The sequence below is a fragment of the Babylonia areolata genome, chromosome 5, assembly GCF_041734735.1.
Source record: "Babylonia areolata isolate BAREFJ2019XMU chromosome 5, ASM4173473v1, whole genome shotgun sequence".
Taxonomy (NCBI): domain Eukaryota; kingdom Metazoa; phylum Mollusca; class Gastropoda; order Neogastropoda; family Buccinidae; genus Babylonia; species Babylonia areolata.
Window position 1 is genome coordinate 55,650,042 of NC_134880.1, and position 26,634 is coordinate 55,676,675.

Sequence of the window (26,634 nt, forward strand, 5' to 3'; positions counted from 1 at the left end):
TTATAAAATGAAACTCATCACCAATCACAGATATGTTACAAACCTTACAAAGCCGTAACTCTCGTGGTATGCTTTTGTGTCTCCCTGTTTCTATTTCCAGCTTATGATTACTACTTCGAAATCTGAAGAAGCTGATAACATAATTATCAGGCATTTGACGCGACTTATATATTTTTCTCTACCAAATCCACTTTTGAAATTTCGATAAAACAAACATTTACTACTCGCCTCTAGAGCATGTCTCCTTAGATTTTGAAAACTATCTCTCAAAGCAATGTTGACATTCTTGCAGAAAGATTCCCTCTCCAAGAAGAACTGACCATCCCAAACACAGTCATACCCTGCTTCTATTAAAATTTGTCTGACACAACTCATCCATTTTGAAGAATAAATACCATTTCGATAAAAGTCAAGTAATATCAAATATATTTTCCCAGAATATTTTTTCTGTGTTTGATATCACTAAGCTGGTCCAAAATCGAACTAATCTCATTTTCACTAACACACTAATTGGATAAATACCAGTTTCTCCATAAACAATTTGGGCCATAGTATTTCTGGCACACACACAATTGGGTCAGACACTGACTCACACACACACACACTGACACACACCGCTGACACACTGGCACACACACACACACACACACACACACACACACACCGGCAAACACGCGGCCGCACCGCTGCCGATGTCACCGCACACACACAAACACACACACACACACACCGGGCACACACACACACACTCACACACACACACAGCACGCACACACACTGTCACTATACACACACTGGCACGCACACACACTGGCACGCACACACACGCGCGCGCGCGCACACACACACACACTGACACACACACACACTGACATACACCGCTGGCACACACACACACGCACACACACACAACACCAGGCTCAGTGTGGCACACATAATATATTTGATACGATTGTTGCCAGCTGATGAGCAGTATGTTATCGAAGTCAGAATTTCTCTGCGGTTGGGCCTCTATGAATGCACATGTCAACTGACTGGAACACTTAGTTGTGCCGCACTTTGTTCTGTCAGCTTCGTATAGGTTAGGCAAAATTCGTTCTTTCCTTTCTACTGCTCAGAAAACTTCACTGGCTTCCTGTTAAAGCAAGAATTCAATACAAAGTAGCTTGTCTCCGCTTTCAGTGTTTGTATGACAGCAATACGCCACCGTATCTTTCAGATCTTCTCCATCTTTTCCATCCCAGGAGAAGGTCGCTGTGCTCATTTGACACCTCTCTGCTGACAATTCCTCGGTTCTCCCTTCAGTGAGGCTTTGGGAATCAAAATCTTTCTGTTTTTGTCCCCAGTCTGGAACTCCCAACCCTTGTCTTCAGAAAACCCTCCATTGTTTTTCAACTTTTAAAAAGACGCACCTTTTTCAACTGACTTCACCTACTAGCATGATCCACACAAATGGGTACCTGTTTGATGTATGGTGATGTAAGTGTTTTGGGTAGGGAGTGACTGCTTTTAATTTTTTTTTTTTTTACATTAAAATGTGGATTTTCAATGTTTGTGATGTGTGTGACCGGTGTTAAAGAGTCGGACGTGAATTTTCAGTACTGTGATACGGTTTTGGGTATGTTGTGATGTCGGGAGTAGTTTTCAGTGTCAAGTTGTGATACGTATTTTAAGTATTATGATATGATATTGCATTATTCAGACATATTCATGTGGTATGTGTGGTGAGTGTGTACAGTCTGTAATGTGTGTGTGTGCGCGCGTGCGTGTGTGTGTGTGCGTGCGTGCGCGCGCGCGCGCGTGTGTGTATGTGTGAATAACTGAATTTGTGCTGAGTATTTTGTTGGCTGACTGTAAAGGGTTGTGCAGGAAAGTTTTTCTCACTTCATTGTTTAAAACCATGTTTTTAAACATCGGTTTGTACAGCGCAGTTGGGTCTGTTTTACATGCAAAGGCGCTTTATAATATCAAACTAAGCGTCGATATTTGATGTACTTAACAAGTTGAGTAAAGTGGAAATATGTAATTATTTAATTGAGGGTTTTATTAGCGAACTGCCGTGTACAACTTTTTTTGGCATTTTGATACTCTTTGTACTTCCCTTTGTGTTGGTTAATGGGTGCATGTCTTTGTTCTGTGCGATTACTGATTATTTTATTGGCAATATATGCATTGTATACACATTCTAAATAATATCCATACCACAGATACATGTGTACATGTGCATGTATGCGTAGAAATGTATATGAATGCATTGACTGGACTGTAATGGCAGAAATAATTATATGAATGGAGTGTCTTACGTTTCACGTGCTGCATCACTTACAATTGTTTGGACTGATGCTGAAACAAGTACAGAATAACATCATGATTTGACTGGAATAAAGAGGAAATTTGTGATTACTGAACCGAGTATTTCATTGGCAAAGTGCACATCACGTTTGGCATTTCATTATTTTTGTGCATTCCTTTTTGTTTTGTGTGTGTATAATCATGAGTGCATGTCTCGGCTGTGCCGGTGTGATTATCTAATCAAATATTTCACAGGCAATGTGTGCATCAGTTGTATCTTATTTTTCATCATTTTGAGTATTTACGTTTATTTCCCTGTTTTGTGTTTTGTGCGGTCTGGGTTTCTGGGCAAATGAATGTATATATCACATTACTCTTGAATCTTGAATCTTGCATATACCCATAACAAAAATATACCATTCTATATCATGCCATGTAAAATCATTCCAAGTAATATCCATATCATACCATACCATAAATACATGTATGTACATCAATGCACGTGTGTGTGTGTGTGTGTGTGTGTGTGTGTGTGTGTGTGTGTGTGTGTGTGTGTGTGTGTACACGGCACACGTACATACATTCACTGATGGAAATACATAGTTCTGCGTGTGCATGCGCGCGCGCGTGTTATAGCAGACATTTCCGTGAATGCACTGACTGGACTATATATGGAGTGTCTTACATTTGCATCGCGCATTTTAGCTCTTAGAGGTCTGTGAATATTTGAATGCCTTATTTACATTTTATTTACTTTGTTTTTAATTCAGGGTGCTACATTGTATGATTGAGATGTACACACACACACACACACACACACACACACACACACACACACATTTATATATACACACATTATATATATGTATGATTACTCGTCTCAAGTATATATGTGACTACAAATTTTTACTTTATGTGCTACATTGTATGACTGAGATACATGTGTCTATATTATAACGTCTTAGTACGTATGGCTATTAAACTGTGTACTTTTTGTACTTCCCGTTACGTGTGTGTTTGTATGAAAACCGGTTATGTACTATTAATGAATTGAATATCCTTATTCTTGATGTGTGCATTTCTTCTCTGTGTGTGTGTGTGTGAGAGAGAGAGAGAGAGAGAGAGAGAGAGAGAAAGAGAGAGAGAGAGAGTGTGTGTGTTTGTCTCATGTTTAATCTGTTTTCTCCCCTTTGGTGCAGTCCAAATCACTGGACATAGGATAACAAGTTATATAACCACACACACACACATGCAGGCTCGCACGCAGGCACACACACACACACACGCGCGCGCGCGCGCGTGCACACTGAGGCTCGCACGCAGACACATAAACACTTACTGAGTTTCAGTTTCTCAAAGAGGCATCACTGTGTTTGGACAAATCCATATACTCTACACCACAGCTACTAGGCAAATGCCTGACAGCAGCATAACCCAACACGCTTGTAAGGCCTTCAGTGCATCCATATAAATATGTATATTCTCCACGGTTTTACGAGAGATCAATACTTATGTTACCACAGGTTCTTTTCAGTGCGCCAAGTGTGTGCTGCACACGGGATATCAGTTTATCGTCTCATCCGAATGACTAGACGCTTGGTTCTAGTTAAACCTGGGATAAAGGGCGAGGCGGGGATTCGAACCCTGACCCTGACGGGCAGTGTACTGACAGAAAAGCGTCCAAATAATTCTGCCACCTTCTTCACGCACTGAATTACTGTTTCTCTGTCACATGGTAGAGTTGCAGTGTTCATGTAGTGCGACTTATGACTACAGTGTTTTTGCATCTATTCTCTTTCATATTTTTAACTGATGTTATTATTTACAGGATGCTGACTGCACTGTTCTAATTAATGTGTGTGTCGCCTTTGTCAGCAAATGTGTCAACAGTTTCTGTTTTTAGAGGTAATAAATTAATTTTTTATCCTGTATCTTGATATACAGAAAGTTGAAAATAAAACGTTTCAGTTTGCACGTGTCACACAATGCATCATTATAGGTGATGCTGAGTCTTCCAAACAAACCACACACACGATTAGTTTATTTAAACACAAATCAGATTTATATAGGAGTACAAGAAAAACACAAGCCATCTGGTTAGATAGTGAGATACATAAAATTACAAAATAATTACCGTATCTGTCTAAATCTGATTTATGCGATATCGTTTTCAGCTGACTTGATTTCCAGACTGCAAGGATCCCAATTATAACGAAAAACCTCAAGTTAACAAATGATGATAACATACAAGTTATATATGGACAAAGGGGTTGAAAACTCCTTTGAGAAGAGTCACAATTTTCAAAGTACTGGTATGTTAACAAAAATATTCATTTGTGGATGTTCCTTCCTAATCCACCCGGCAATTTCGTGGAAAAAGTTGCAGGTCTTTGTTTTGAATTCCCATGGAACAGAAAACAGGACAGAATAAGAAAAAAAAAAAACAATAACAGAAACGTTGATAATAGAAGAATAGGTCTGTAAGGCGTAAGAAGATTTATGGAGGAACCAAAAACTGACGTGGGTCCAGAAATAGAACACTTACTCACGTAAGTGGAAGAGTAGTATTACATTCCATGTTAACAGGTAATGATGAACATGAATTATGCGGACCAATGCCCCTAAACCGTACTGTAGGCTAAACAATTACTGGTCATGCGTACTTCTGGCATTAACAGAATTTTTTTTTCGAAGACTTATCCGACAAATAAATTTGGAATCTATTTTAGTGATGAAAAAAATCAAAATCGCAAACAGACTCATAATGTACAAGAAACTGATCACGAAAAAGTGCTCTCTGTAGCTCATCTTTTAATATAGATGGGTTTTTCAAACTTATGGAGATTCTGAAGGAAAGTATGCTATTCAAACACACTTACTGATATACTACGGTTGCGCTGAAACAATGAAAAATTTCATTTAGTAAACTTGAAACTTAATGCGGAACAAAGAAAGGGTGAATGGCAGGAAACCGATTCATCAATTCAGTACAAAAGGGAAAATAATCAGATACACTAAAGTTCTTGTTGAAAATGATATACATTCATACTGAATCCAAAATCCGATATATACACTTTCTCCCCTAAAAGATTCCAAGACAATGTTCAGACTGTTGTTTTATCTAAAACCCTGGTTTTTACTTTCAGTGTTCTGCTCATATTGGTTTATGAGAAACATTTCATTAACAAACAAAAAATGAGGTCCTTCTTCTCCCCCCCCCCTCCCCCCTCCCCCCTAACATTGGGGATGTTCCCTTTGCTTGAGTAAGTGTTTCTCTCTGGTTTGCCGTCAGGTTCCGTGCAGGTAGCAAGTCCGAGGAGCACTACACAGTGCGGAACCGCTGTCGCTTGCTGTGCAAATCAACCTTCCTTTTTGAGGTGCATTACGACCTGGGCACAAATGAGAGCTTATTAAACCAACATCCCACCCCGAACACAAATACGGTTTTAAAGGTTAAAAGTTGAACTGAGACCACTTTGTGATGTTCTCCCCATTACTTGTCTGGAAAAGACATCTGGGTTTGGATTTATTACTTGATCTATATACACATATATATGAAATAGGGTCGTTATAACAAAATCATCTGGTAGATTCACTCGACGATAAATCAGTTCAGTGTTCACGGTTTCGTTACGTTTGTTCCCAAACACTGGGCATATGAACTGATTGTTTCTTCTCTCTCTTTACACAAGGAGCGAGCATGCAGTTGATTGAACTGTGACACTGAGGTATAAAGGTATTTATTTTTGGTATTATGCAGTGCGGTATTCTAAACTAAAACCATGTAAACTCAGCATCAATGGTAGGCTGTCACAAGAGTCTGTTCCATTTTATAACTTTATGGCTGATTTTTAATGTGATTCCTCTCCCATATATATATATAATATATATATATATATATATATATATAGAGAGAGAGAGAGAGAGAGAGAGAGAGAGAGAGAGAGAGAGGCAAAGTGTTACAGAGAAATGTAACATCCTCAGTGACACCAGAGCTCGTAAACCCCAGGAAGTAGGTGTACCAGTATAAGATGAAAGGACACGGCCTCGAACCAACAACATCAGCAAAATATCTGGGAAATATTGTGTGCTGCGGGGACTCCTTTGATGGAACCTGAACACGTCTTCCAGCACCACAAAAAACAAATGTCTACATGAACCGTGGTATGTCCCTACAGTGAGTACTGCTGCTCTGTGTGGAACCCATACCAGCAGGAACAGATTAAGAAACAAGACAAACAAACAAAAAACAGACTGAAATGGTGCAGAGAAGAGCAGCCAGGAGCAACAGATACCACAACACAAGCAATTTCACATCTATGCTTGAATACTTCCAGTGGGACACACTGAAGACCAGATGACAGAATATATAATTAACAATTCTATATAAGGTAAACAGCATAATGAACACAAGTCAGCCGACTACTTGACAGCAGCAAGCAAACGAACAGGGCAAACCATAGGCAGACATTCGGGCAATTTCTTTCCAAGTCAAAATATTTTAAAACAAAGCCTCTTCCCAAGAACAGTTCTTATTCGGAACTCCCAGCCAATCCAGCCACAGTTGCCGATGCTCCTTACTTGGCATGCTTCAAGCAGGAAGCTCCACAAGCTATCATTCTGATTTTCTATGATTTCTCTATAAATAGGGTCTCCAAACGTTTGGGTTGTGCCAGTTGGGACCTGTCCCAAGGAACCACGCTAAGGTAGCCAGATTCAGCTGGCCATCCAACTGGAGACGTGAAGGAATGGGGTTCTCTTCTCTCTTTTTTCCCCTGTGATTCTGCTGATCCAGTTAGATTCATTTTCAGATTAAGCGCGTTTGTAATACTGTATAGTTGTCAAAATTGTTGGCACAGTGTCACTGATTCAGATCCAGTTCAAAGCTTTGACTGCAGAAAGGACACCAGCGCTTCAGCTGTGAGGGGGCTGTAGGTCTTGACCTTGGAGTCCAGGTAATACAAGTCGTCCTTCACCTTGGTGAGGTCGTAACCTTGCTGTATGAACTCCACCTTGTGCTGTTTGAAGGTTGCTGACAGCTGAACTTCTAGCAAGACTCTCAGAAAGAGCGGGCGGGCGTAGGAGGGGAGCTCATCCTGGCACACTTTGTACACATGCTTCAGTCGTTCAGGTGTCATTTTCTCCCCTTCGTTGAGGGTCAAGGCCGCCATCCCTGCTCGTCCGCTGTGACCTTGAGGGAAAACAAAATTGCACAGTTTAGTCCGAGACATTGTCCCCTTTTTTTCTTCTTTTTTTTCATTTTTTTAAGTTGGGGTGTTACAGTGTTAAAGTGTGTACATGCAGGAGTAATCAAATCCCACGTTTTCCTTGATAATACAATTTAAACAATTTCTTTCAATCTAAAAAACATATTCATCATCAACGCTTATGGAAATGCCCAGTACAGTTAAAACAAAAAATAATCAGACCCACTGTCTTTTTCAACGAAAGAAAATCTTACCAGGTATTTGGACACCATACACACAGATGTCTCGAATGAAATCTGGACTGCACATGGTGTTGGCAACTTCTGTTGTTGATACGTTCTCTCCCTTCCATCTGAGAAAACAGCAACTGAGATACACAACCTCCCTGTGTGTGTGTGTGTGTGTGTGTGTGTGTGTGTGTGTGTGTGTGTGTGTGTGTGTGGCAGAAGATACACATAAAAACGAGCATATACATCCATGGCATCCACCTTTCCCTCCCCTTCCACACAGACATAAAAAGGAGTACACATTAATCGGAGCCCAAGAAATGAAAGCTTTGCTTGGCAAAGTGAGGTCTTCACCTGAAGGTGTCACCGATCCTGTCATAGAAATAGATGAAGTACTCTTCGTCCAAATACAGAATGTCCCCGTAGCTGAAATACACGTCTCCCGCTGTGAAGGCGTTGCGGACCAGTTTGCTCTCGTTGGCTTCCCTCGATGCCCTGTACACTGCCAGGGTCCCGTTGGACAACATGTGGTCTGGAACTCTGTTCAGATACAGCCCTGCTTCGCCTGGAATGGAACGGGGGTTTTCTATATAGAATTAGAGTAGAAAGAACAAATGAGTATTTGTAAGTAAACGGATTAACAGCTTTACGGGCATGGTGCGCATTGTCCTTCAAAGCTATGCGTCCTTTTAAAAACAAACATATCAATACATGCATACATACATAAATACATACGTACAGACAGACCGAGAGAATGACAGACATCTATCCATCCATCCATACATGCATACATACATACACACATACAGACAGACATCCATCCATACCTACATACATACATCTATCTAACATGTATGTACAGATGACTCTGCTGAGAATGCTGTTAGTAACGGGGCAGGTGGTGTCTGCATCTGAATCCCAGATGGCAGCTCGGTGAGGCATTCCATTACTACTGGCCTTGCCTCAACGAATTTCAGAGCCGAAGTATCTGCGCTTCTAGCTGCAGACCAACTCCTGAGCTAGAGAGACAGTTTGCCAGACCACACTGTCTTCCTCACCGACTGCCGAGCTGTCCTACAAAGCCTCCAGACCAGAGTAAAGGACACAACCTTGCAAGGCATCCAGTCTGAGATGCAATCCCTTAGTGTCAGAACCACAATCGTCCTGCAGTGGATCCCCTCTCACTGCGGCATTGCAGGAAATGAAGAGGCAGACAAGCTCTCCAAAGCAGGAAGCAGGCTCGCCCAATCTGCCCACACCCTTAGGTTTGGGGAGGCAAAGACCATTCTGCGCAGCCACTTCAGAAACAGATGGCGAGAACGGCTACCTTTGGGACCAGAGGAGGACAGCATCCATCAACTGGCTCGAGCTCAGCAAGTCATTATCCTCAGACTGCGCACAGGCCACTGCCAGCTCCTCTCATGTAGATCTCTACAAACTGAAAATTTCCCACACAGACTATAATGTCCGTGTGACACCGCTCCTCAACTCTAGCCCATGTCCTACAAGACTGCCATCTACACAAAGAGCTGAGATGCCAGATCTGGCCCAGTCCCGCAATGCTCCAGGACAAGTTGTGGGGAACGGCGACAAAGCTACAGCTGACTGCGGACTTCGTAACCTACTCTGGGTTGAGTCTGAACATGGCCTGGGAACGCTGAAGAAGAAGAAGAAGAAGTAGAAGAGCATGCTTTCCCATTTGTCTCTCTCGACAACTATGACTTCAGCGAAGCTGGGTGCAAATGTTAGTAGTACACACACACACACACACACACACACACACACACACACACACACACACACACACACACACACACACACACACACACACACACACACACACACATATATATATATATATATATATATATATTCACATCTAAACACACATACACGAGGCACACACATACACATGCACGCACAGAATGAGAGAAGTGGAGGAGGGGGATCAGACAGACACAGACAAAAATCAGGAGCGCGGTGAACAGAAACATCGTAACACCCCCACCTGGTTTCACTTTGATGCAACGACCATGTTGATCTCTGACAGGCATGGCTGAGGAGTAGTCAAACTTCACCAGCACGTTGGGATTAGGTTCCGTCAGTGTCTACCGAAAACAGATATAAAAAGAAACGATAGCCGAGACCTTTCCTTCTTTCTGATAACACAGGGGATTAGGTTCCGTCAGTGTCTACCGAAAACAGATATAAAAAGAAACGATAGCCGAGACTTTTCCTTCTTTCTGATAACACAGAGAGACACGCAACTCCGTTATGCGTGCCATCAGCAAACACAGATGCTACCGAAAAATTCTGAAAAAGAAAGCCAGAAGCTTCCTCAAATCAAAAACACGCTCTGTGGAAACCGCTAAACATGAGTGGATTAGGTATCTCTATATGCCCTGCGTGTTTATTCAAAAGAATGAAAAGTTACTGTACTTTGGCCTGTTCATTCATCGCCTTAGGACTCGTTTATTATATTTCAAACAACAAAGGATTACATGATTTATAAGGATCGAGGTATGACCACTGACTTATAGTGATGCAGGGCAGTTGTGAAAGAAGTGAAGAAAATAGCTAGCTAAAACAGCATTACTGGACACTTTGATCTCTGGTGGCCACTTTATGTGCCACAGCACATGCCAATGGGATTGATCAAGTATTCAACTAGCAAACGTTGTTTTGTATTTTACTAATATCTAAACTATTTACAGTTTTATGTTCGAACCTGTCAAAAGTTAAACCCATTTCCGCCTTTTCCATACTGCAACCGCTCAGATACTGCATGACAAAAGTTGCTAGCATGTTGAACGAATCCAACAGTGACTGCAAGATGGCTGACGAAGAAGTAATGTGGGCTATTGTTCACCTGACTAGAATTTTCATCATCATCATTCCAGTTAGTCAGTGCCTCTTTATGATAGTGTCATGCTGCAATAAGCACATCGATTGTGCAGTTAGTGTTATCCTGTGTGGTCTGCCCACAACTTCTTCTTCTTCTTTTTTTTTTTTTTTTTTTTTTTTTTTTTTTTTTGTATTGCGAAAAAGAAATAGACTGCCATGCTGTATTAAATTCACAACGTATCCAAACACCAATCCACCAACCGGGAACGACACACGAACATCTTGAGGATTCTGAGGATAAACGAAATAAACACTTCACGACCCGGAAGTATTTTCTAATTCGAAACAATTACACTCCTATAATTGGAATCCAAATTTGGTATTGACAACATATTTTCAGAGATAATGAATGTGAGAAATTTTACCACACACACACACACACACACACACACACACACACACACACACACACACACACACACACACATACATACATACATGCATACATACATACACGCGGACAATGGAAACAGGATTGTCATGTACAATCCCTTCATGAGCCAAAAAATCAACCTACTAAAAATGGTGAGAGGCGACCAACAGCGCCGGGTTTGTTGGCAACATTGTGGTTCTGGGCGTTCCCCTCAGTAGAACCGAAGATCTCACACATCACAGGGATCCGGAACCGACGCAGAACCTCCTCAAAGATGTCCTTGCGCAGTCCGTTTCCATAGGCCGATCGGACTTGGTGGACAGTGTCCAGTGCATGCTGGACAGGAGGTGTATATATAACAGGCAAAGATCATTCTCTCTCTCTCTCTCTCTCTCTCTCTCTCTCTCTTACAAAGAAACATTTTGTTTGAATATGGATATGGGCATGTCTGGATAAATGAAAGAGTAAGAAATATTCAGATGTTTATTCTATTCTATGTTTCTATTCATACTCATGTTTACTCAGCTCATCTACACTCTCATTTCCTGGGAATCTACAGTTAGTTGGGATCCATCCACTGAAGGACTGCTCTTCTAGATCTTCCGACCTATTGCAGAGCTTTTATCGAGTGTGGAAGCATTCTCCTGGGTCTGAACTACAGAGAGGGTGTCTGAAAGGAAGACCACTTGACGGCATTAAAATAATCATGAATCATAGAGGTGGCCTGCGTGAAAGCTTTGGTCCTTACTCTGCAGTTTGTGCAGCTCCTGCTTGTGGCAACACTTGTCTTAATTGTCCTTCATCTAGGGAACTTAACAAGGATCTAACTCTTCCATTTGTCATACCGCGTATATGAATCCATGCTTTTAAAAAGTTCGAAAGATGTCAGGAATGTTCTGACACGTCGAAAACCAGCTTACAACGTTTGTATTCAGTGATCTGAACAAAAGAGAAACAGGCTGGCAGGAAGCAAGAACCGCTGTGCAGCAGAACCACCACCACGGGCCTACGAGTGAAGCACTCCAATTTGCAGGATGCTAATGCTGTATCAGCAGATCCTTGTAACCGCAACGATTTGGTCAAACACCTATCTGACACCCGTCAAAGCCTCTCTTTGATCCGTGGTGGATGACATACAAGGTATGTGGACATGTGGACAAAAGTGCCTATGATTCTGGAACTGATGGAGTGCAATCCGCAAAATATCGTGGATCAGTGTGGGGTAGACCTCTGTGTGTGTGTGTGTGTGTGTGTGTGTGTGTGTGTGTGTGTGTGTGTGTGTGAATAAGAGTTGGGGAGACGGGGTAGTGTGTATGCGGGGGTGTGTGTGCGTCTGTGTGTGTGTGTGTGTGTGTGTGTGTGTGTGTGTGTGTGTGTGTGTGTGTGTTTGTGAGTTTGTGAATAAGAGTTGGGGAGACGGGGTAGTGTGTATGCCGGTGTGTGTGTGCGTCTGTGTGTGTGTGTGTGTGTGTGCGTGCGTGTCTGTGCGTGTCTGTGTGTTTCTCTGAGTAAACACTTTCCTCTCTCCGTATTATGCTACGTTCACACTAGGCTGTAACCACGATCTAACCAAACGGTTACATCGCTCTCTAACTCACTGGAACCACGAATTTTTGGTTGCAGTGGGTTCCCATCGGTTAGACGATTTTTCGGGAAGACCCGATTTTTGGTTAGATAGGTGGTTAGATGGCCCCCAAAATATGACTCGGGAGATAAAAAATTTTCGAGGTTACATCGCCCGATCAAGTTATAAACGGTTACAAAGGCATTCACACTAGTCCCCGTCGGTTCCAGTGAGTTAGAGCAGAAAATAGAGGCGGAGCCGAGTTTGAAAAAAACTCCGACGTCAAAACAAAATAGCATGCCTTGCACGCACGCTGCGTGCGGTATGCAAATTGTCTGGCCCGACACATCTAACCGACTGCAAGTGATTGCAACCTTCTTTGCATGGTTGGGGTCAGTTATAGTGAGTTACATTGACGCGTGTTGTAACTTTATCAGTTACAGTGTGAATGTATTTAAGCTGGCTGACTGTCATTTTTTTCGTTCTCCTTGCTGCGTCTACACGAATCCACGATTCATGATGACAGGTCAAGATGGAATGAAGAGACCCCCCTGAAACAAGGGGGTTTTATACTTTCAAAGGGAGTTACAAGGGAGTTACAAGACCCAAGTTCCAACAGGTTGCAGCAGGTCACAACAGGCTGGTGGAGATGCACAACCTCAAGACCCCCCACCTCATGGAAACCCACGGGAACCACAGAAAACAAAAGTATACCCCAATCTGTACATGACGCCTCAGCCACAGCACCCCTGTAACTTGGCTTGTAACTTGTTCAAGTTAGAACGAAGTTACAACGGTAGTTAGATGCCACCAGTCTAACTTCAGCGCAAAACAAAACCCAGCCAGCGAGCGAGAACTGCTGCTCTCAGTCAAAAAACGCGCGGGAAAAGGGGCGGAGCCTAATAGTTAGACAGTGGTTAGACGCTTTCCGTTCACACATGGTGTATGAAAAATCTAGAGTTTGTCTCATGGTAGTTACATCCCTCAATGTAACCATTTGGTTAGATCGTGGTTACAGCCTAGTGTGAACGTACCCTAACAGTTACCAAGACCAGCACTAACCTTGGGTTGAGCCAGAATGTGCCTGAAGATCTCACCAACGTACAGTAACACCGTCACGTTGTGTCGTCGGCAGTCCGACCAGAAGTGAGAGGCCGAGAACTTCCTCTTCAGGACCATGCTACATCCTGAGAAACAACACCATCATCCATCTGTGTGCCATTCTGTCCCGGCACTCCTTTCATGCCATGTAACGAACTCAACTAAAGCCAGTAACGTTCCGCATCAAATGATGAACAAGAACAGTTGGGCCTACGTAACGCTCCATCGGGGCACAAAACTATGATAATGATAATCATAATGATACATGGCATTTGTGTTGCGCATGTCTCCACTTATAACATCATGCAATTGGAAAATATATACGTAAAATTGAAGACTATACACACACGCACTCGATCGCGAGCACACACACACACACACACACACACACACCTTTGTACATCACACCATATAGACCAATGGCTCCAGCCATGGCATGGTAAAGGGGAAGCACTGCGTAAATGACGTCATCCGGGGAAAGATCCACTGCAGTCAAGCAGCCAGCAAATTGCATCGCCTTCTTCTGACTGACGTAAACAGGCTTGGGGAGACCTAAAAAAAACACACGCACGCACACACACACACACACACACACACACACACACACACACACACACACACAAGAACTCAGTTTGATATACCGTACCGAATTAGAAAAATAGATGAAAATATCAAGGTACTAGCCAGCCAGTTATGTTAAATCTTCTACTCAAAATAATACCCAGATCATACGGAAATGTATATGGGCGAGTCAGTTATTGACAAAAAGGCTGGTTCTGTGTATCAGATACCTGAGATTCATACTGGAAACAACGACAGAACCATCTCTACAGCTGAACTCACTGCTATATTGATGTCCTTAAAATTTCTGGTTCATTTTACACGAAACATTTATTGTAACATTCTTTTCAGCGTTGATTCCAAGTCAGCGCTTCAGTCACTGCAGTCATTGAAGTTATACCCTGAGACTAGGCGTAAAATGATAACTGAAACCAGCCACTTAATCAGTGCTTTATGTTTGTGAGGCATTACAGTCACGTTCTGCTGGATACCATCTCATTCTTCATTTTATCATTTGTATTTGTATTTCTCTGTGTGAAATTCGAGCTGTTCTCCACAGGGAGAGCGCGTCGCTACATTTTTGTATTTTTTTCCTGCGTGCAGTTTAATTTGTTTTTCCTATCGAAGTGGATTTTTCTACAGAATTTTGTCAGGAACAACCCTTTTGTTGCCGTGGGTTCTTTTACGTGCGCTAAGTGCATGCTGCACACAGGACCTCGGTTTATCGTCTCATCCGAATGACTAGCGTCCAGACCACCACTCAAGGTCTAGTGGAGGGGGAGAAAATATCGGCGGCTGAGCTGTGATTCGAACCAGCGCACTCAGATTCTCTCGCTTCCTAGGCGGACGCGTTACCTCTGGGCCATCACTCCACATGTCATTATGATATAGTGTACAGAGCAACGAAACAAGGATGAAAGTGTCGTCTGGAGTCAGTTCATTTGAACCTTCTTTTGTACTTTCAGGAATTCTACAGCCTGTTTAGTAACAATTTCACGTTACCCTTTCGAAATACGACATGAAGTGAATGACATTTACAATTAGCGATGTAAAAATAAGAAACTGACAAAATATATAACGTCCACATAAACAGAAAAAATACATACAACATCCCTTATATGTGGATGGAAAACTAATGCTTTTAAAAACAAATGTACCAGAAATATGACGTGTATTTGCGAACACAGTATCACCACTGAGCATGTCTTCACCTGTGATGTTATGAAGCAATATATCCCATTTCTTTTAAAACACTCTGTTCAAAACATCTTTGAATCACCAACGTTGATAAATGATTTTTGTTTGCTTCGTAACGTCTATGGCTTTGTATTGGTTGACCAAAAAGGAGGATTTCTTACAGAAGGATATTCCCATGTCTGTAGAATGCCCCTCCAGCCTACCCCCTCTTTCTTCTATTGTTCCGCTATCTCTCTTTCCTTCATAAATAATGCAGATGTGAAGTGGCGTACCTTGATCAGCCCACACGCTTTTTTTTTTTTTTTTTTTTTTTTTCCCCCTTGAAACGAAAACTGTACAATGTATATGTATGCACAATGCATGTCATGTAAGAAATATTATTGCAAATAACTGATAACATCGAATCGAAATTCAATGAAGACAGGGTAAACTTGCAACTTGGGATAGTACACACTGTAAATCCATTAGTTTGGATAAATTTGTTGCCTCCTGTTTTACAACATGAAAAATGATTTTGCCCACAAACGATATTATTCTTCCGTTCAAACGGTTTGCGTACGGATAAATTTTGGAAATATTTTGGAAACCTCCGCCTCAGATCGTTGAATAATGGGCAAACAACAGTCACTGTTTAGTAATTGTGAAAAAATGTGGGAACAAGGTAAGTGGAAGAAAAAAAAATGTCTGACCTCTGTATAATCCCATCGCTATGGTGATGCCTTTACTAAAGACCCGCTGAGTGCTAAATGTATGTAAGTACGTTGCATTGAGTTTCGTTGCTGTTTAATTCGTTTATTTCCGGAAAACAATTTCTGCTTCTGCAATGTTTCGACCAGAGCAGAGAATGCTCCAGCAATGGATCCACCTTACCAGTTGTGCCGGAAGTGTAAAAGTAGGCCATGATGGAGTCATAGGTCATCTTCGCTCGAACGCTGGGATCAGGTTGTACAGGCACTGCCCTCCCCATCAGAGAGTCAAAGTCTGTCATGCCCGCAGGAAGCTGGCCGGGTGACTGCCCCTGAACAAACACCGGCAGACCCTGCAGCTCCTCCAGAACGTCGGTGACTGCGTGGAGAAGGTCTTCGCCTGTGTGGTGACAAAGCCTCGGAATAAAGGAAGTAGACGACCCATGGAAGGGAGGAATGTGTTCTGGGAATAATTATGATAATAATGGATTTGAAAAATAACTAATCGTAAGGCCAACATGGATGTACAATGAAAAGCGCTGGTTACTATGCAAAGGAAACTTTTTTTTTTAACCGCATACATACACACATACATTTTTAACAAACACACACACACACACACACACACACACACACACACACACACACACACACACACACACACACACACTGACGCATGCACACACACATGCACACTCACACAAGGAAGAGGCAATGAGAGGCGGAGAGAGTTAAACGGATATGGAGGTATGAAGAGATCGATATGTACACTCACATATAAACTAAAGACTATAAACTAATAATTGGGACATTATTTGTGCCTTGGAAAATAGAATAAAGAGGTATCTTATGTGCGTGTGTATGTAAACATAGGAGTCTAACCACTGGCTTAAAAGATATTATGGCGACGATGTTTTAAACGGAAGGGCCAGTATTCCAGGTGGCTGAATAAAATAAGTTCACCAAAAAATTAATATCTGCACGGGTGGAAGACAGGCAGTATTATTCTCAACTGAAAAGAGCGGTATTTTAGATGCGGTATAGGTAGGGCGAAGAATGGTGAAGAGAAGCTGGTTTTAAAAGCCAGGTACCGGTGACAGATAAGACATAGGTTGAACAGAGTGTACATTCTTACTCATCAATCCATTTATCTGTTGACATATTTACTTATTGACTGATAAAAATCAGCCTCACCTGCTCCAACAATGAAAGCCTTTGGTTCTGTTGCCATCACTTTGTGAACCAGTGACTTCATTCGCAAGTTGAAATTGATCAATGCCACTGCAATCCCCAACTTCTGGAAGCCTAGGAATAGATTGGGAGGGAATCAAAGATAAGTAAAAGAAACTGAAACAAAACACACACAAAAACCAAACTTAATATAATCCACAACAAATGACTCAAAACACAGCAGTGAAAGAAAACTTGATACGGTTTAGTCAAACGAGTATAAAATGTAAAATGAATTAAACTGAACAGAACAAACATAATTTTCTTATTCTTATTCTTCTGTTTTTCGTTTTCTTGTTCGCCATCACCATCATTATCATCTTCTTCTACTTTACACATGCATACATGCCTAGTGTAGTCCACACAAACGCAGGCTCGTTGGTAATCATGACCGCCACTGTGTCTCCAGACTTGAGCCCAAGCTGACGATGCGCCATGTTGGCAACCCTGTTGGCTTGCTCGTTCATGAACCCGAACGTGAAGACGCAGTCCTCAAAAATCAGCATGGTTTTCTGTGGGTGGCTGGCCACGCGTGCCTCAAACTTGTCGATCAGAAACTCGCCCGTCATGAGGTCGGCTTGGGCTTTCTGCAGTTTCTTTCGTAGCTGAAATTCAGAACACCCTCGATCACGTGCACGTCCGTGTTTTCAGACGCAAAATGACAGAATCACGTAGAAGTGTGGGGGGTTATGCACGGTGGTGTTGAAAAGGTGCCAGCAACTTGAATCAGGGATAAATACTTGTAGGCCATAAGTCTTGCACAGAAATGTTCCATCACACACACACACACACACACACACACACACACACACACACACACACACACACACACACACACACACACACACAAGTACGTGGAGTTTTAGCCTATTAAACACGCATATATGTCGAATGCTGACCGAGAGGTAACGCGTCCGCCAAGGTAGCTAGAGAATCTAAGCCCAGTGGTTCGAATCCCACACACGCCAGTATTTTATTCCCCTCAACCAGAAATTGAGTAGTGGCATGGACGCTAGTCACTAGGATGAGACGATAAATCGAGGTCCAGTTTGCAGCATGCAGTTAGCGCACGTAAAAGAACCACGGCAACTAAAGAGTTCAGTGTCCATATGTCTGGCAAAATTCTCAGCGTACAAAAATCCACTTTGATAGGTAAACAAATACACTCGCAGGCAGAAAATATACGAAAAATGGACCGTGCGGTATCACTGTAGCGACGCGCTTTCCCTGAGGAGAGCAGCCTAAATTTCACACAGATGAATTTTGTGTGACAAGACTGAGTAATACAATACAATGGGGTTAACTACGATATGACACAACTGATACACACATCACCATAGGATAACTATAGAGTAAAACACAGACTGATACTCAGCCTACCCAACTGATAACTATACAGCACGGTACAACAGATGCATAGCTTACCATGCAGGGGATACCAATACAGTAAAAGTGACGCAGCTAACCCGGGAATAACTTTGTAGACGGCTCTGTAATACGACTGATACATAACGAACGAAATGATAACTACAGAATAATACAACTGATACATAGCTAACCATGCAGCGATAATAATGCAATATAATGCAACTGATGCATAGTTAACCAGCGTATAACTACAGTATGATACAAGCCTAACAAAAGTAAACATGCGGGTACAAATATACAGTATAATACATCTCATGCATGACTAGACGAGGAAGGCATCTCTTCATAGTTCTGTACAAGTGATGCATACCTATCGAAGATATACGTGTTGAATATAGTTCAACCCATATATTGCTGACAACGAGGTGCTAACTACATTAATGGAGGATACAGCTGACACCACACCTAACCCATCCTGGGACGACTTAACACAGAGAGAGGGGGGAGGGGTGGGAAAGAGGGAGTGAGAGAGAGAGAGAGAGGGGGGGGGGACCCAGACAGACAGATCAACGAACAGACAAACAGACTCTCACCTCCATCAACTGGACGTCATATTTGACCCAAGGAAACTTGGTCTGCCATGCCAGTAGTTCAGCGGGGGTGACTTTCCCTGCAATCCCACTCACAGCTTTGTCCAGCAAGGAAACGGGCATCCTGACGACTTTGACCACTGGCCTCTTTTTCCTCTATGTACAGGTGACTGTTTCAGCAGGTTGCTTCTCACCTTCACACTCAGCACAGGTAGCCTGTTGATGAAAGCGTTGAATGTGATAGTATCAGTATCAGTATCAGTAGCTCAAGAAGGCGTCACTGCGTTCGGAAAATCCATATACACTACACCACATCTGCCAAGCAAATGCCTGACCAGCAGCGTAACCCAACGCGATTAGTCAAGCCTTGAGGGAAAAAAAAGATAATTATTCTGCAGTTTACCTCAGTTTAAATTTTCGTTGCTTACAAGCAAATAGGTTTTGTTAACACTGAAAAGTATATGTCGGTTTTTTGTTTGTTTGTTGTTGGCGTTGACAAAGATAGCATTTCAGACATGTCTGATTTTGATACGTTTAAAAGAAGAAGAAAAAAAATCCTACCTCATCCGATTCATTAGTTATGGACACAAACTCTGTCAGTGGCAGATACTGGGATCTGTCATATGCGGCAAACACAATCTCAGTCACGTTCATTTAATTACTTGTGAACACATACGGCTCATATCAAGTCCCTACAGTAAAGTGCTAGACTTTTTTTTTTTTAATCTTTGCTGTTTGAGGAGGGAAGAGTTAGACCAGATCCTGTTAAATTTATAAACATCAGGTTGGCCCCTTGATACCCTCACAATTACCTTCAAGATGCCAAATCGTGTATCTCCGTGTGGAAAACAATTGTAAAATCATTACAGAACACTCTAAATACGTTTGAAACCAGTCTGCTCCATTCCTGCAGGGGTTTGGGGGAGGAGGCGGAATCTCGGTGGGTAAACGTTATTCCAGCGACTAATATCGCCTGTTTGCACGACAAACACACAATGTGTTTTGAATGGAGATTCAACAGATCAGTAGTTCTATTGTATTCTGAAGCAGGGGGAAATGACATGTAAATGTTAGCCGCAAAAAAAAAACACGATTTTGCGACTCAAAGGTGACTCCTGGCAAAACTGCATTTTGGGGGTAGCGGGAGTGCTTCTCCCCATAGAGTTAAACTTTCATTCAAACATTCTAAATAATTCCCAAAAGACCCTTGCAGGTCTCCGTATAAAACTAATTACAAGTGATGAAATCCAACAACCTGACAGTTTGACATTATTCCGTCAACGATTTCACATAGATGGCCGATACAAGCCTTAATTGTTAAAGAAAGTACATATTTCAATTTTGGATATTTATTCGAACAGAAATGACCCTATTGAAAAGGAAAACATATAATATGTGGTGGTTTCCTTTATATGAATATGATTCATGGGGAGTTGGAGTTGAGCTTCTCTTCCTATCTTGACCGGGGGTACCTTGTGCCAAGGGCTGTAACTCTATTGCCCCCCCCCCCACCCCTTTTTTTTTTTTCCTCACTTGTGTAAACAATGAGTCTATATAATAGCCTGATGTTCAGGTGTGTGTGTGTGTGTGTGTGTGTGTGTGTGTGTGTGTGTGTGTAGTAAACTTAACAAGTTCATTTTCTCTGTTAATACTTTGCCGTCTGCCAATACCAAGTGATTTGGATCAAATATAAGTGGGGAAAACATGTTCACACTCATACCAATAATATGTTGTAAGTCTTCCGGATTAAGCATTATTTCTACATCATGAACGGTTTATTTCACTGAAGATCCAGATCCAGAAAACCGCAGTTGATGTATGGGTTAGAATACGGCATGACCTCGTGTTTCGTGTTCGCAATTAAAAGAAAAGAAATGCAAATTCTGAACAGAACAAATACTGTAACACTAACTACCCCATCGACGTGTTCACTGTATGTGAATATCTAAAAGCGGATACTAAATGAACTAGAATGAACATAAAAGAGAAATTGAATGGATTATTGTAGTTTCTGTAAGTCTGTCGAACGCGGATCTCAGCAGATCTGGAGAAAACAGCTACATGCTGGGGTGTGCCTGAGGTGATGGCAACGTCTCCATCTTTACTGCGGACTTTAAAGAATTTCTTAAATGACTGATACACGCCAAAATAACACAGATATACAGCGTTATCACCTCGAATACCATAACCAATTAATCACGCTTAAAAACAATTGGTTGGTGTGCTCAGACTCCGTGAGAAAGTCCACTTACTCTCGACCCGAATATACTCGATACGCCTGCCATGATGCCGTTTTTTGTTGTTGTTGTTGTTTTTTGTTGTTGTTTTTGGGGGGGTTGTTGTTGTTTTTTTTGTTTTGTTTTTTGTCTTCCTCTTTTTCTTTTTTTTCTTTTTTCTTTTCTTTTTTTTGTGTTTTTTGTTGTTGTTGTTGTTGTTGTTGTTGTTGTTTTTTGTTGTTGTTTTTGTTTGTTGTTGTTGTTGTTGTTGTTGTTGTCTTTCCGAAGCTTTAAAATATTAAATACAGAACATATTTTAAAGATTTTTTTTTTCGTTTTTTGAAGTGTGTATTACAAGTGAGTCTTCCAGGTCTTGCCTCTTTTCTTCTTCTTCTTCTTGGCAACATGTAAAAAATGAGTTTAGCAGACACCGAAGAACATTTTATGACTAGCCAACATCATTCCTTGGAAGGGGGTGGGGAGCGGGGGGCGGGGGCGAAGGGGTGTGTGCATGGTAGGCTCCTTGGCTTTGTGGACTATAAGACAAAGTATCCTTTAAAGGGAAAACATTCTTAGTTTTGACCTTAAGGACCTTACCAGCAATTCTTTAAGCTCAACTCTACAGTGAGTCTTTGGAGAGAGTGGGAATTTCGATTTAAGTGGAGCTGAATGTCACGTCTCCATTTTTAATACTGAAACTGAATATTCTGCTGATAGTAAGGATTATGAACTTGTTACAGTCGATCTCTTCTCTGTCTAGATGTGGCTCGATGTGATATGGGAACCAGCTCGCCTTCATTTCACTTAGCGTTCTGCTTCCACGAGTCTTCAAAGTACAAGTTGTGTGTCTGGTTTTAATTAACATTCCACGAGTCTTCAAAGTACAAGTTGTGTGTCTGGTTTTAATTAACATTCCACGAGTCTTCAAAGTACAAGTTGTGTGCCTGGTTTTAATTAACATTCCACGAGTCTTCAAAGTACAAGTTGTGTGCCTGGTTTTAATTAACATTCCACGAGTCTTCAAAGTACAAGTTGTGTGTCTGGTTTTAATTAACATTCCACGAGTCTTCAAAGTACAAGTTGTGTGTCTGGTTTTAATTAACATTCCACGAGTCTTCAAAGTACAAGTTGTGTGCCTGGTTTTAATTAACATTCCACGAGTCTTCAAAGTACAAGTTGTGTGTCTGGTTTTAATTAACATTCCACGAGTCTTCAAAGTACAAGTTGTGTGTCTGGTTTTAATTAACATTCCACGAGTCTTCAAAGTACAAGTTGTGTGCCTGGTTTTAATTAACATTCCACGAGTCTTCAAAGTACAAGTTGTGTGCCTGGTTTTAATTAACATTCCACGAGTCTTCAAAGTACAAGTTGTGTGTCTGGTTTTAATTAACATTCCACGAGTCTTCAAAGTACAAGTTGTGTGTCTGGTTTTAATTAACATTCCACGAGTCTTCAAAGTACAAGTTGTGTGCCTGGTTTTAATTAACATTCCACGAGTCTTCAAAGTACAAGTTGTGTGTCTGGTTTTAATTAACATTCCACGAGTCTTCAAAGTACAAGTTGTGTGTTTGGTTTTAATTAACATTCTACGAGTCTTCAAAGTACAAGTTGTGTGTTTGGTTTTAATTAACATTCCATGAGTCTTCAAAGTACAAGTTGTGTGTTTGGTTTTAATTAACATTCCACGTGTCTTCAAAGTACAAGTTGTGTGTTTGGTTTTAATTAACATTCCACGAGTCTTCAAAGTACAAGTTGTGTGTTTGGTTTTAATTAACAATCAGACTACAGTTTTCTTTCAGACCAGTTCACCCCCATGTATCAGTACGTGATGTATTGTCTTATTGTCCTTAATTGTGGGACGTACTGAAGCGATTTTTTGTGCTTTTTACAATGCAGGCACGTGATAAATCAGTGACGTGTAGCGTGTAATCCACCGTTCTAATATTGAGTTCGGCTTAAAACCTGTGCGAAAAAAACTGAAATCATGAATACACACCAACACTTGTCAACCCAAGCCGCCATATATATACTTTTTTTTTAAATAGTTTTTTTTTTTTTTTTTTTTTTTTTTGTTTGTTTGTTTGTTTTTTGTTTCTGGTTGGTTGGTTTGTTTGCGGGGCCAAATCAAAAAGGGTGTCTCTCGTGCCACAAACTGAATGAAGATGTAATTGCAGACGATTTTTCGGACTTTGGAAGATGCCTGCACGTTTGTTTAGCAACTGAATCTGTATCAAAACTGAGTACAATAACCCTCAAAATAGGGTTGAAAAACACAGATGATGGAATATAGCATCCAATACAGATATCATCGTTTCATTTGTACTCGAAAATTGCCGTTAAAATGGGATCCAGAATTCAGGATATTAATATAGGACTTAGCCCAGTACCATCATTCTCCCTTTAACTTTGTTTTTCAACTCACCAAGGAGACCCAATCTGAATCATCAAGGGTGGGACCAAAAGACGATGAGAATATTTCGGAGTTTTATATATTTTATCCCGTCTATCTTTTGATAACACTTCAGTGTTCTTCCAAAACGAACATGTGTTTCCTTTCTCGCCTTTCCACGTTCATCCATACGTCCGACCGGGCTGAAAAAAAACAAACCCACAACTACTCTGAGGTGGAATAAAATGTTTGTTTGTTTTCAAAATTGTGTTGAAACACGAAATAAACAACACACTCAACATATTTAGTAAAAAGAAGTGTGATTAAGTTAATAAATTCTAGTACTTTACCTCCAACACACCTCAAAAAGGAACAGTCAATGACAGCGGTCCCCAACAGAAAGTAATCTGCACTGAGGACAGGAACGATATCAGCGCAAAAAGTTTCAGGGGCTGTCAAACATAATGTATTCCTGAGCATGATTGTGGCGCCATAGCCCCTCACCCCCCCCCCCCCCCCAACCCGACCCCCTATCCCTGTTATAGAACCTGATATAGGTTTTGGGACAGGTGAATGACCACGACGATGTACCTTGACAAATGGGCAGAAGAGCATGTACATATGCAGAGGAACGGTCGAATCAGGCGAATGGAAGGTCGACCATACCTCTGCTCTTCTACCCACTTGTCAAGGTATTTCTTTGTGGTTATTGGAAACAAATGTAGTCTATTTAGCGCATTCAAACCTCTAAAAGCACTTTACAATAACACATCACTCAGATACAAACCACAAGCACCGGCACACACACACGCGCGCACACATACACGCGCATGAAAGATGTGGATCCATACAACAAATTTGGAATAGAGTGCCTAAATTATATAGAAACTGACTGAAAAGGGGCATTTTTAGATTTGTTGTAAAAGATGGGAGTGTGGGACTGTGATGCACTGGAAAAGGCATTGAATTCTATAGGACTGAAAAAGGCATTGTATTCTTGTATTTGCTCAACAGGAAAAAGTGTAATTCTTTATAAAAAAAAAAAATTAAATAAAATAAATAAATAAATAAATAAAGAGACAGAGAGAGAGAGAGAGAGAGAGAGAGAGAGAGAGAGAGAGAGAGAGAGAGAGAGAGAGAGAGAGAGAGAGAGAAGAAAACAGAAAAACAAAAGAGAGATGTACAATGGTGAAGTGCTAAAAACTATTTTGGCAGCAGAATTTGAACTTGCTCGGGGGAGGTGGAGGTCTGATGTGCTTTCGTAGATAGCCAACAAGAAGGGAATGCAATAATTTAACAATGATAAATTACATGTACAAACTAATGTTTTGATCGCTTCTTGCGCGAGGTGTTGGTACATGGAGCTGATATGTTTAAGTTCAAGGTAGGCAGTCTGGCATGTTTTTGTGACATGTCAAGACACTGTGTCACGCTCTATATGAGACCGGACAAGAACCCCCCACCCGACCCACCACTAACACCCTGACACCACAAACACAGACTATAACAAGATAAGAGTTCAATATAAATTTATTCAACACATGGAGCAGACAATGCACAGACGGTTTAACAGACGACGGAAAACAACAAAGCACACAAATACGAAGACACGTCATCCAGCAAATTAAAGGGTGAAATGGCACAAACGTGGAAATAATCACAACTGATCCTTCAAGTGAAGGAAACAAGCACAACGACGATGATGAAGTAGTGACGACAACGACGACGAAGAACAGTAAGTGACGACGACGAAGAACAGTAAATGACGACGACGACGAACAGTAAATGACGACGACGAAGAACAGTAAGTGACGACGAAGAAGAACAGTAAGTGACGACGACGAAGAAGAACAGTAAGTGACGACGACGAAGAACAGTAAGTGACGACGACGAAGAAGAACAGTAAGTGACGACGAAGAAGAACAGTAAGTGACGACGACGAAGAACAGTAAATGACGACGACGAAGAACAGTAAGTGACGACGACGACGAAGAACAGTAAGTGACGACGAAGAAGAACAGTAAGTGACGACGACGAAGAACAGTAAATGACGACGACGAAGAACAGTAAGTGACGACGACGACGAAGAACAGTAAGTGACGACGACGAAGAAGAACAGTAAATGACGACGACGACGAAGAACAGTAAGTGACGACGACGACGAAGAACAGTAAGTGACGACGACGAAGAACAGTAAGTGACGACGACGAAGAACAGTAAATGACGACGAAGAAGAACAGTAAGTGACGACGACGAAGAACAGTAAGTGACGACGACGAAGAACAGTAAATGACGACGACGAAGAACAGTAAGTGACGACGACGAAGAACAGTAAATGACGACGAAGAAGAACAGTAAGTGACGACGACGAAGAAGAACAGTAAATGACGACGACGACGAAGAACAGTAAGTGACGACGACGAAGAAGAACAGTAAGTGACGACGACGAAGAACAGTAAATGACGACGACGACGAAGAGTAAGTGACGACGACGACGAACAGTAAGTGACGACGACGACGAAGAACAGTAAATGACGACGACGAAGAACAGTAAATGACGACGACGAAGAACAGTAAGTGACGACGACGAAGAACAGTAAGTGACGACGACGACGAAGAACAGTAAGTGACGACGACGACGAAGAACAGTAAGTGACGACGACGACGAAGAACAGTAAATGACGACGACGACGAAGAACAGTAAGTGACGACGACGAAGAACAGTAAGT

General features: G+C 41.6%; 1 protein-coding gene across 3 annotated transcripts; it reads right to left on the reverse strand.

Moving 5' to 3' along the window:
* Positions 1 to 4,350: 4,350 nt before the first annotated feature.
* Positions 4,351 to 24,318, reverse strand: LOC143282544 (long-chain fatty acid transport protein 2-like). Of its 3 annotated transcripts, XM_076588223.1 has the most exons (12): positions 24,256 to 24,318; positions 19,304 to 19,516; positions 17,692 to 17,947; positions 17,307 to 17,417; positions 16,297 to 16,512; positions 14,062 to 14,220; positions 13,630 to 13,754; positions 11,148 to 11,339; positions 9,735 to 9,834; positions 8,081 to 8,291; positions 7,754 to 7,851; positions 4,351 to 7,483 (listed from the first exon to the last, which is right to left on the reverse strand). In XM_076588223.1, the coding sequence occupies exons 2-12, from the start codon at positions 19,421 to 19,423 to the stop codon at positions 7,173 to 7,175; spliced, it is 1,899 nt and encodes a 632-aa protein (XP_076444338.1). In that variant the 5' UTR covers positions 19,424 to 19,516; positions 24,256 to 24,318; the 3' UTR covers positions 4,351 to 7,172. The 3 variants fall into 3 exon arrangements, with proteins under 3 accessions (XP_076444338.1, XP_076444339.1, XP_076444340.1); XM_076588224.1 differs by lacking the exon at positions 14,062 to 14,220; XM_076588225.1 differs by lacking the exon at positions 7,754 to 7,851 and having other exon boundaries at positions 7,286 to 7,483.
* Between the last annotated feature and the right edge of the window lie 2,316 nt (positions 24,319 to 26,634).

What these genes read in the sequence shown, in the direction of transcription:
- LOC143282544 (XM_076588223.1), bottom strand. Translation starts at nt 19,423, where the DNA reads ATGCCCGTTTCCTTGCTGGACAAAGCTGTGAGTGGGATTGCAGGGAAA. An exon ending in ATATGGTGTGATGTACAAAG is followed by an intron (nt 13,755 to 14,061) that starts GTGTGTGTGTGT and finishes GTTGTTTCTCAG; the next exon opens with GATGTAGCATGGTCCTGAAG. An exon ending in AGGATCGGTGACACCTTCAG is followed by an intron (nt 7,852 to 8,080) that starts GTGAAGACCTCA and finishes CTGTTTTCTCAG; the next exon opens with ATGGAAGGGAGAGAACGTAT.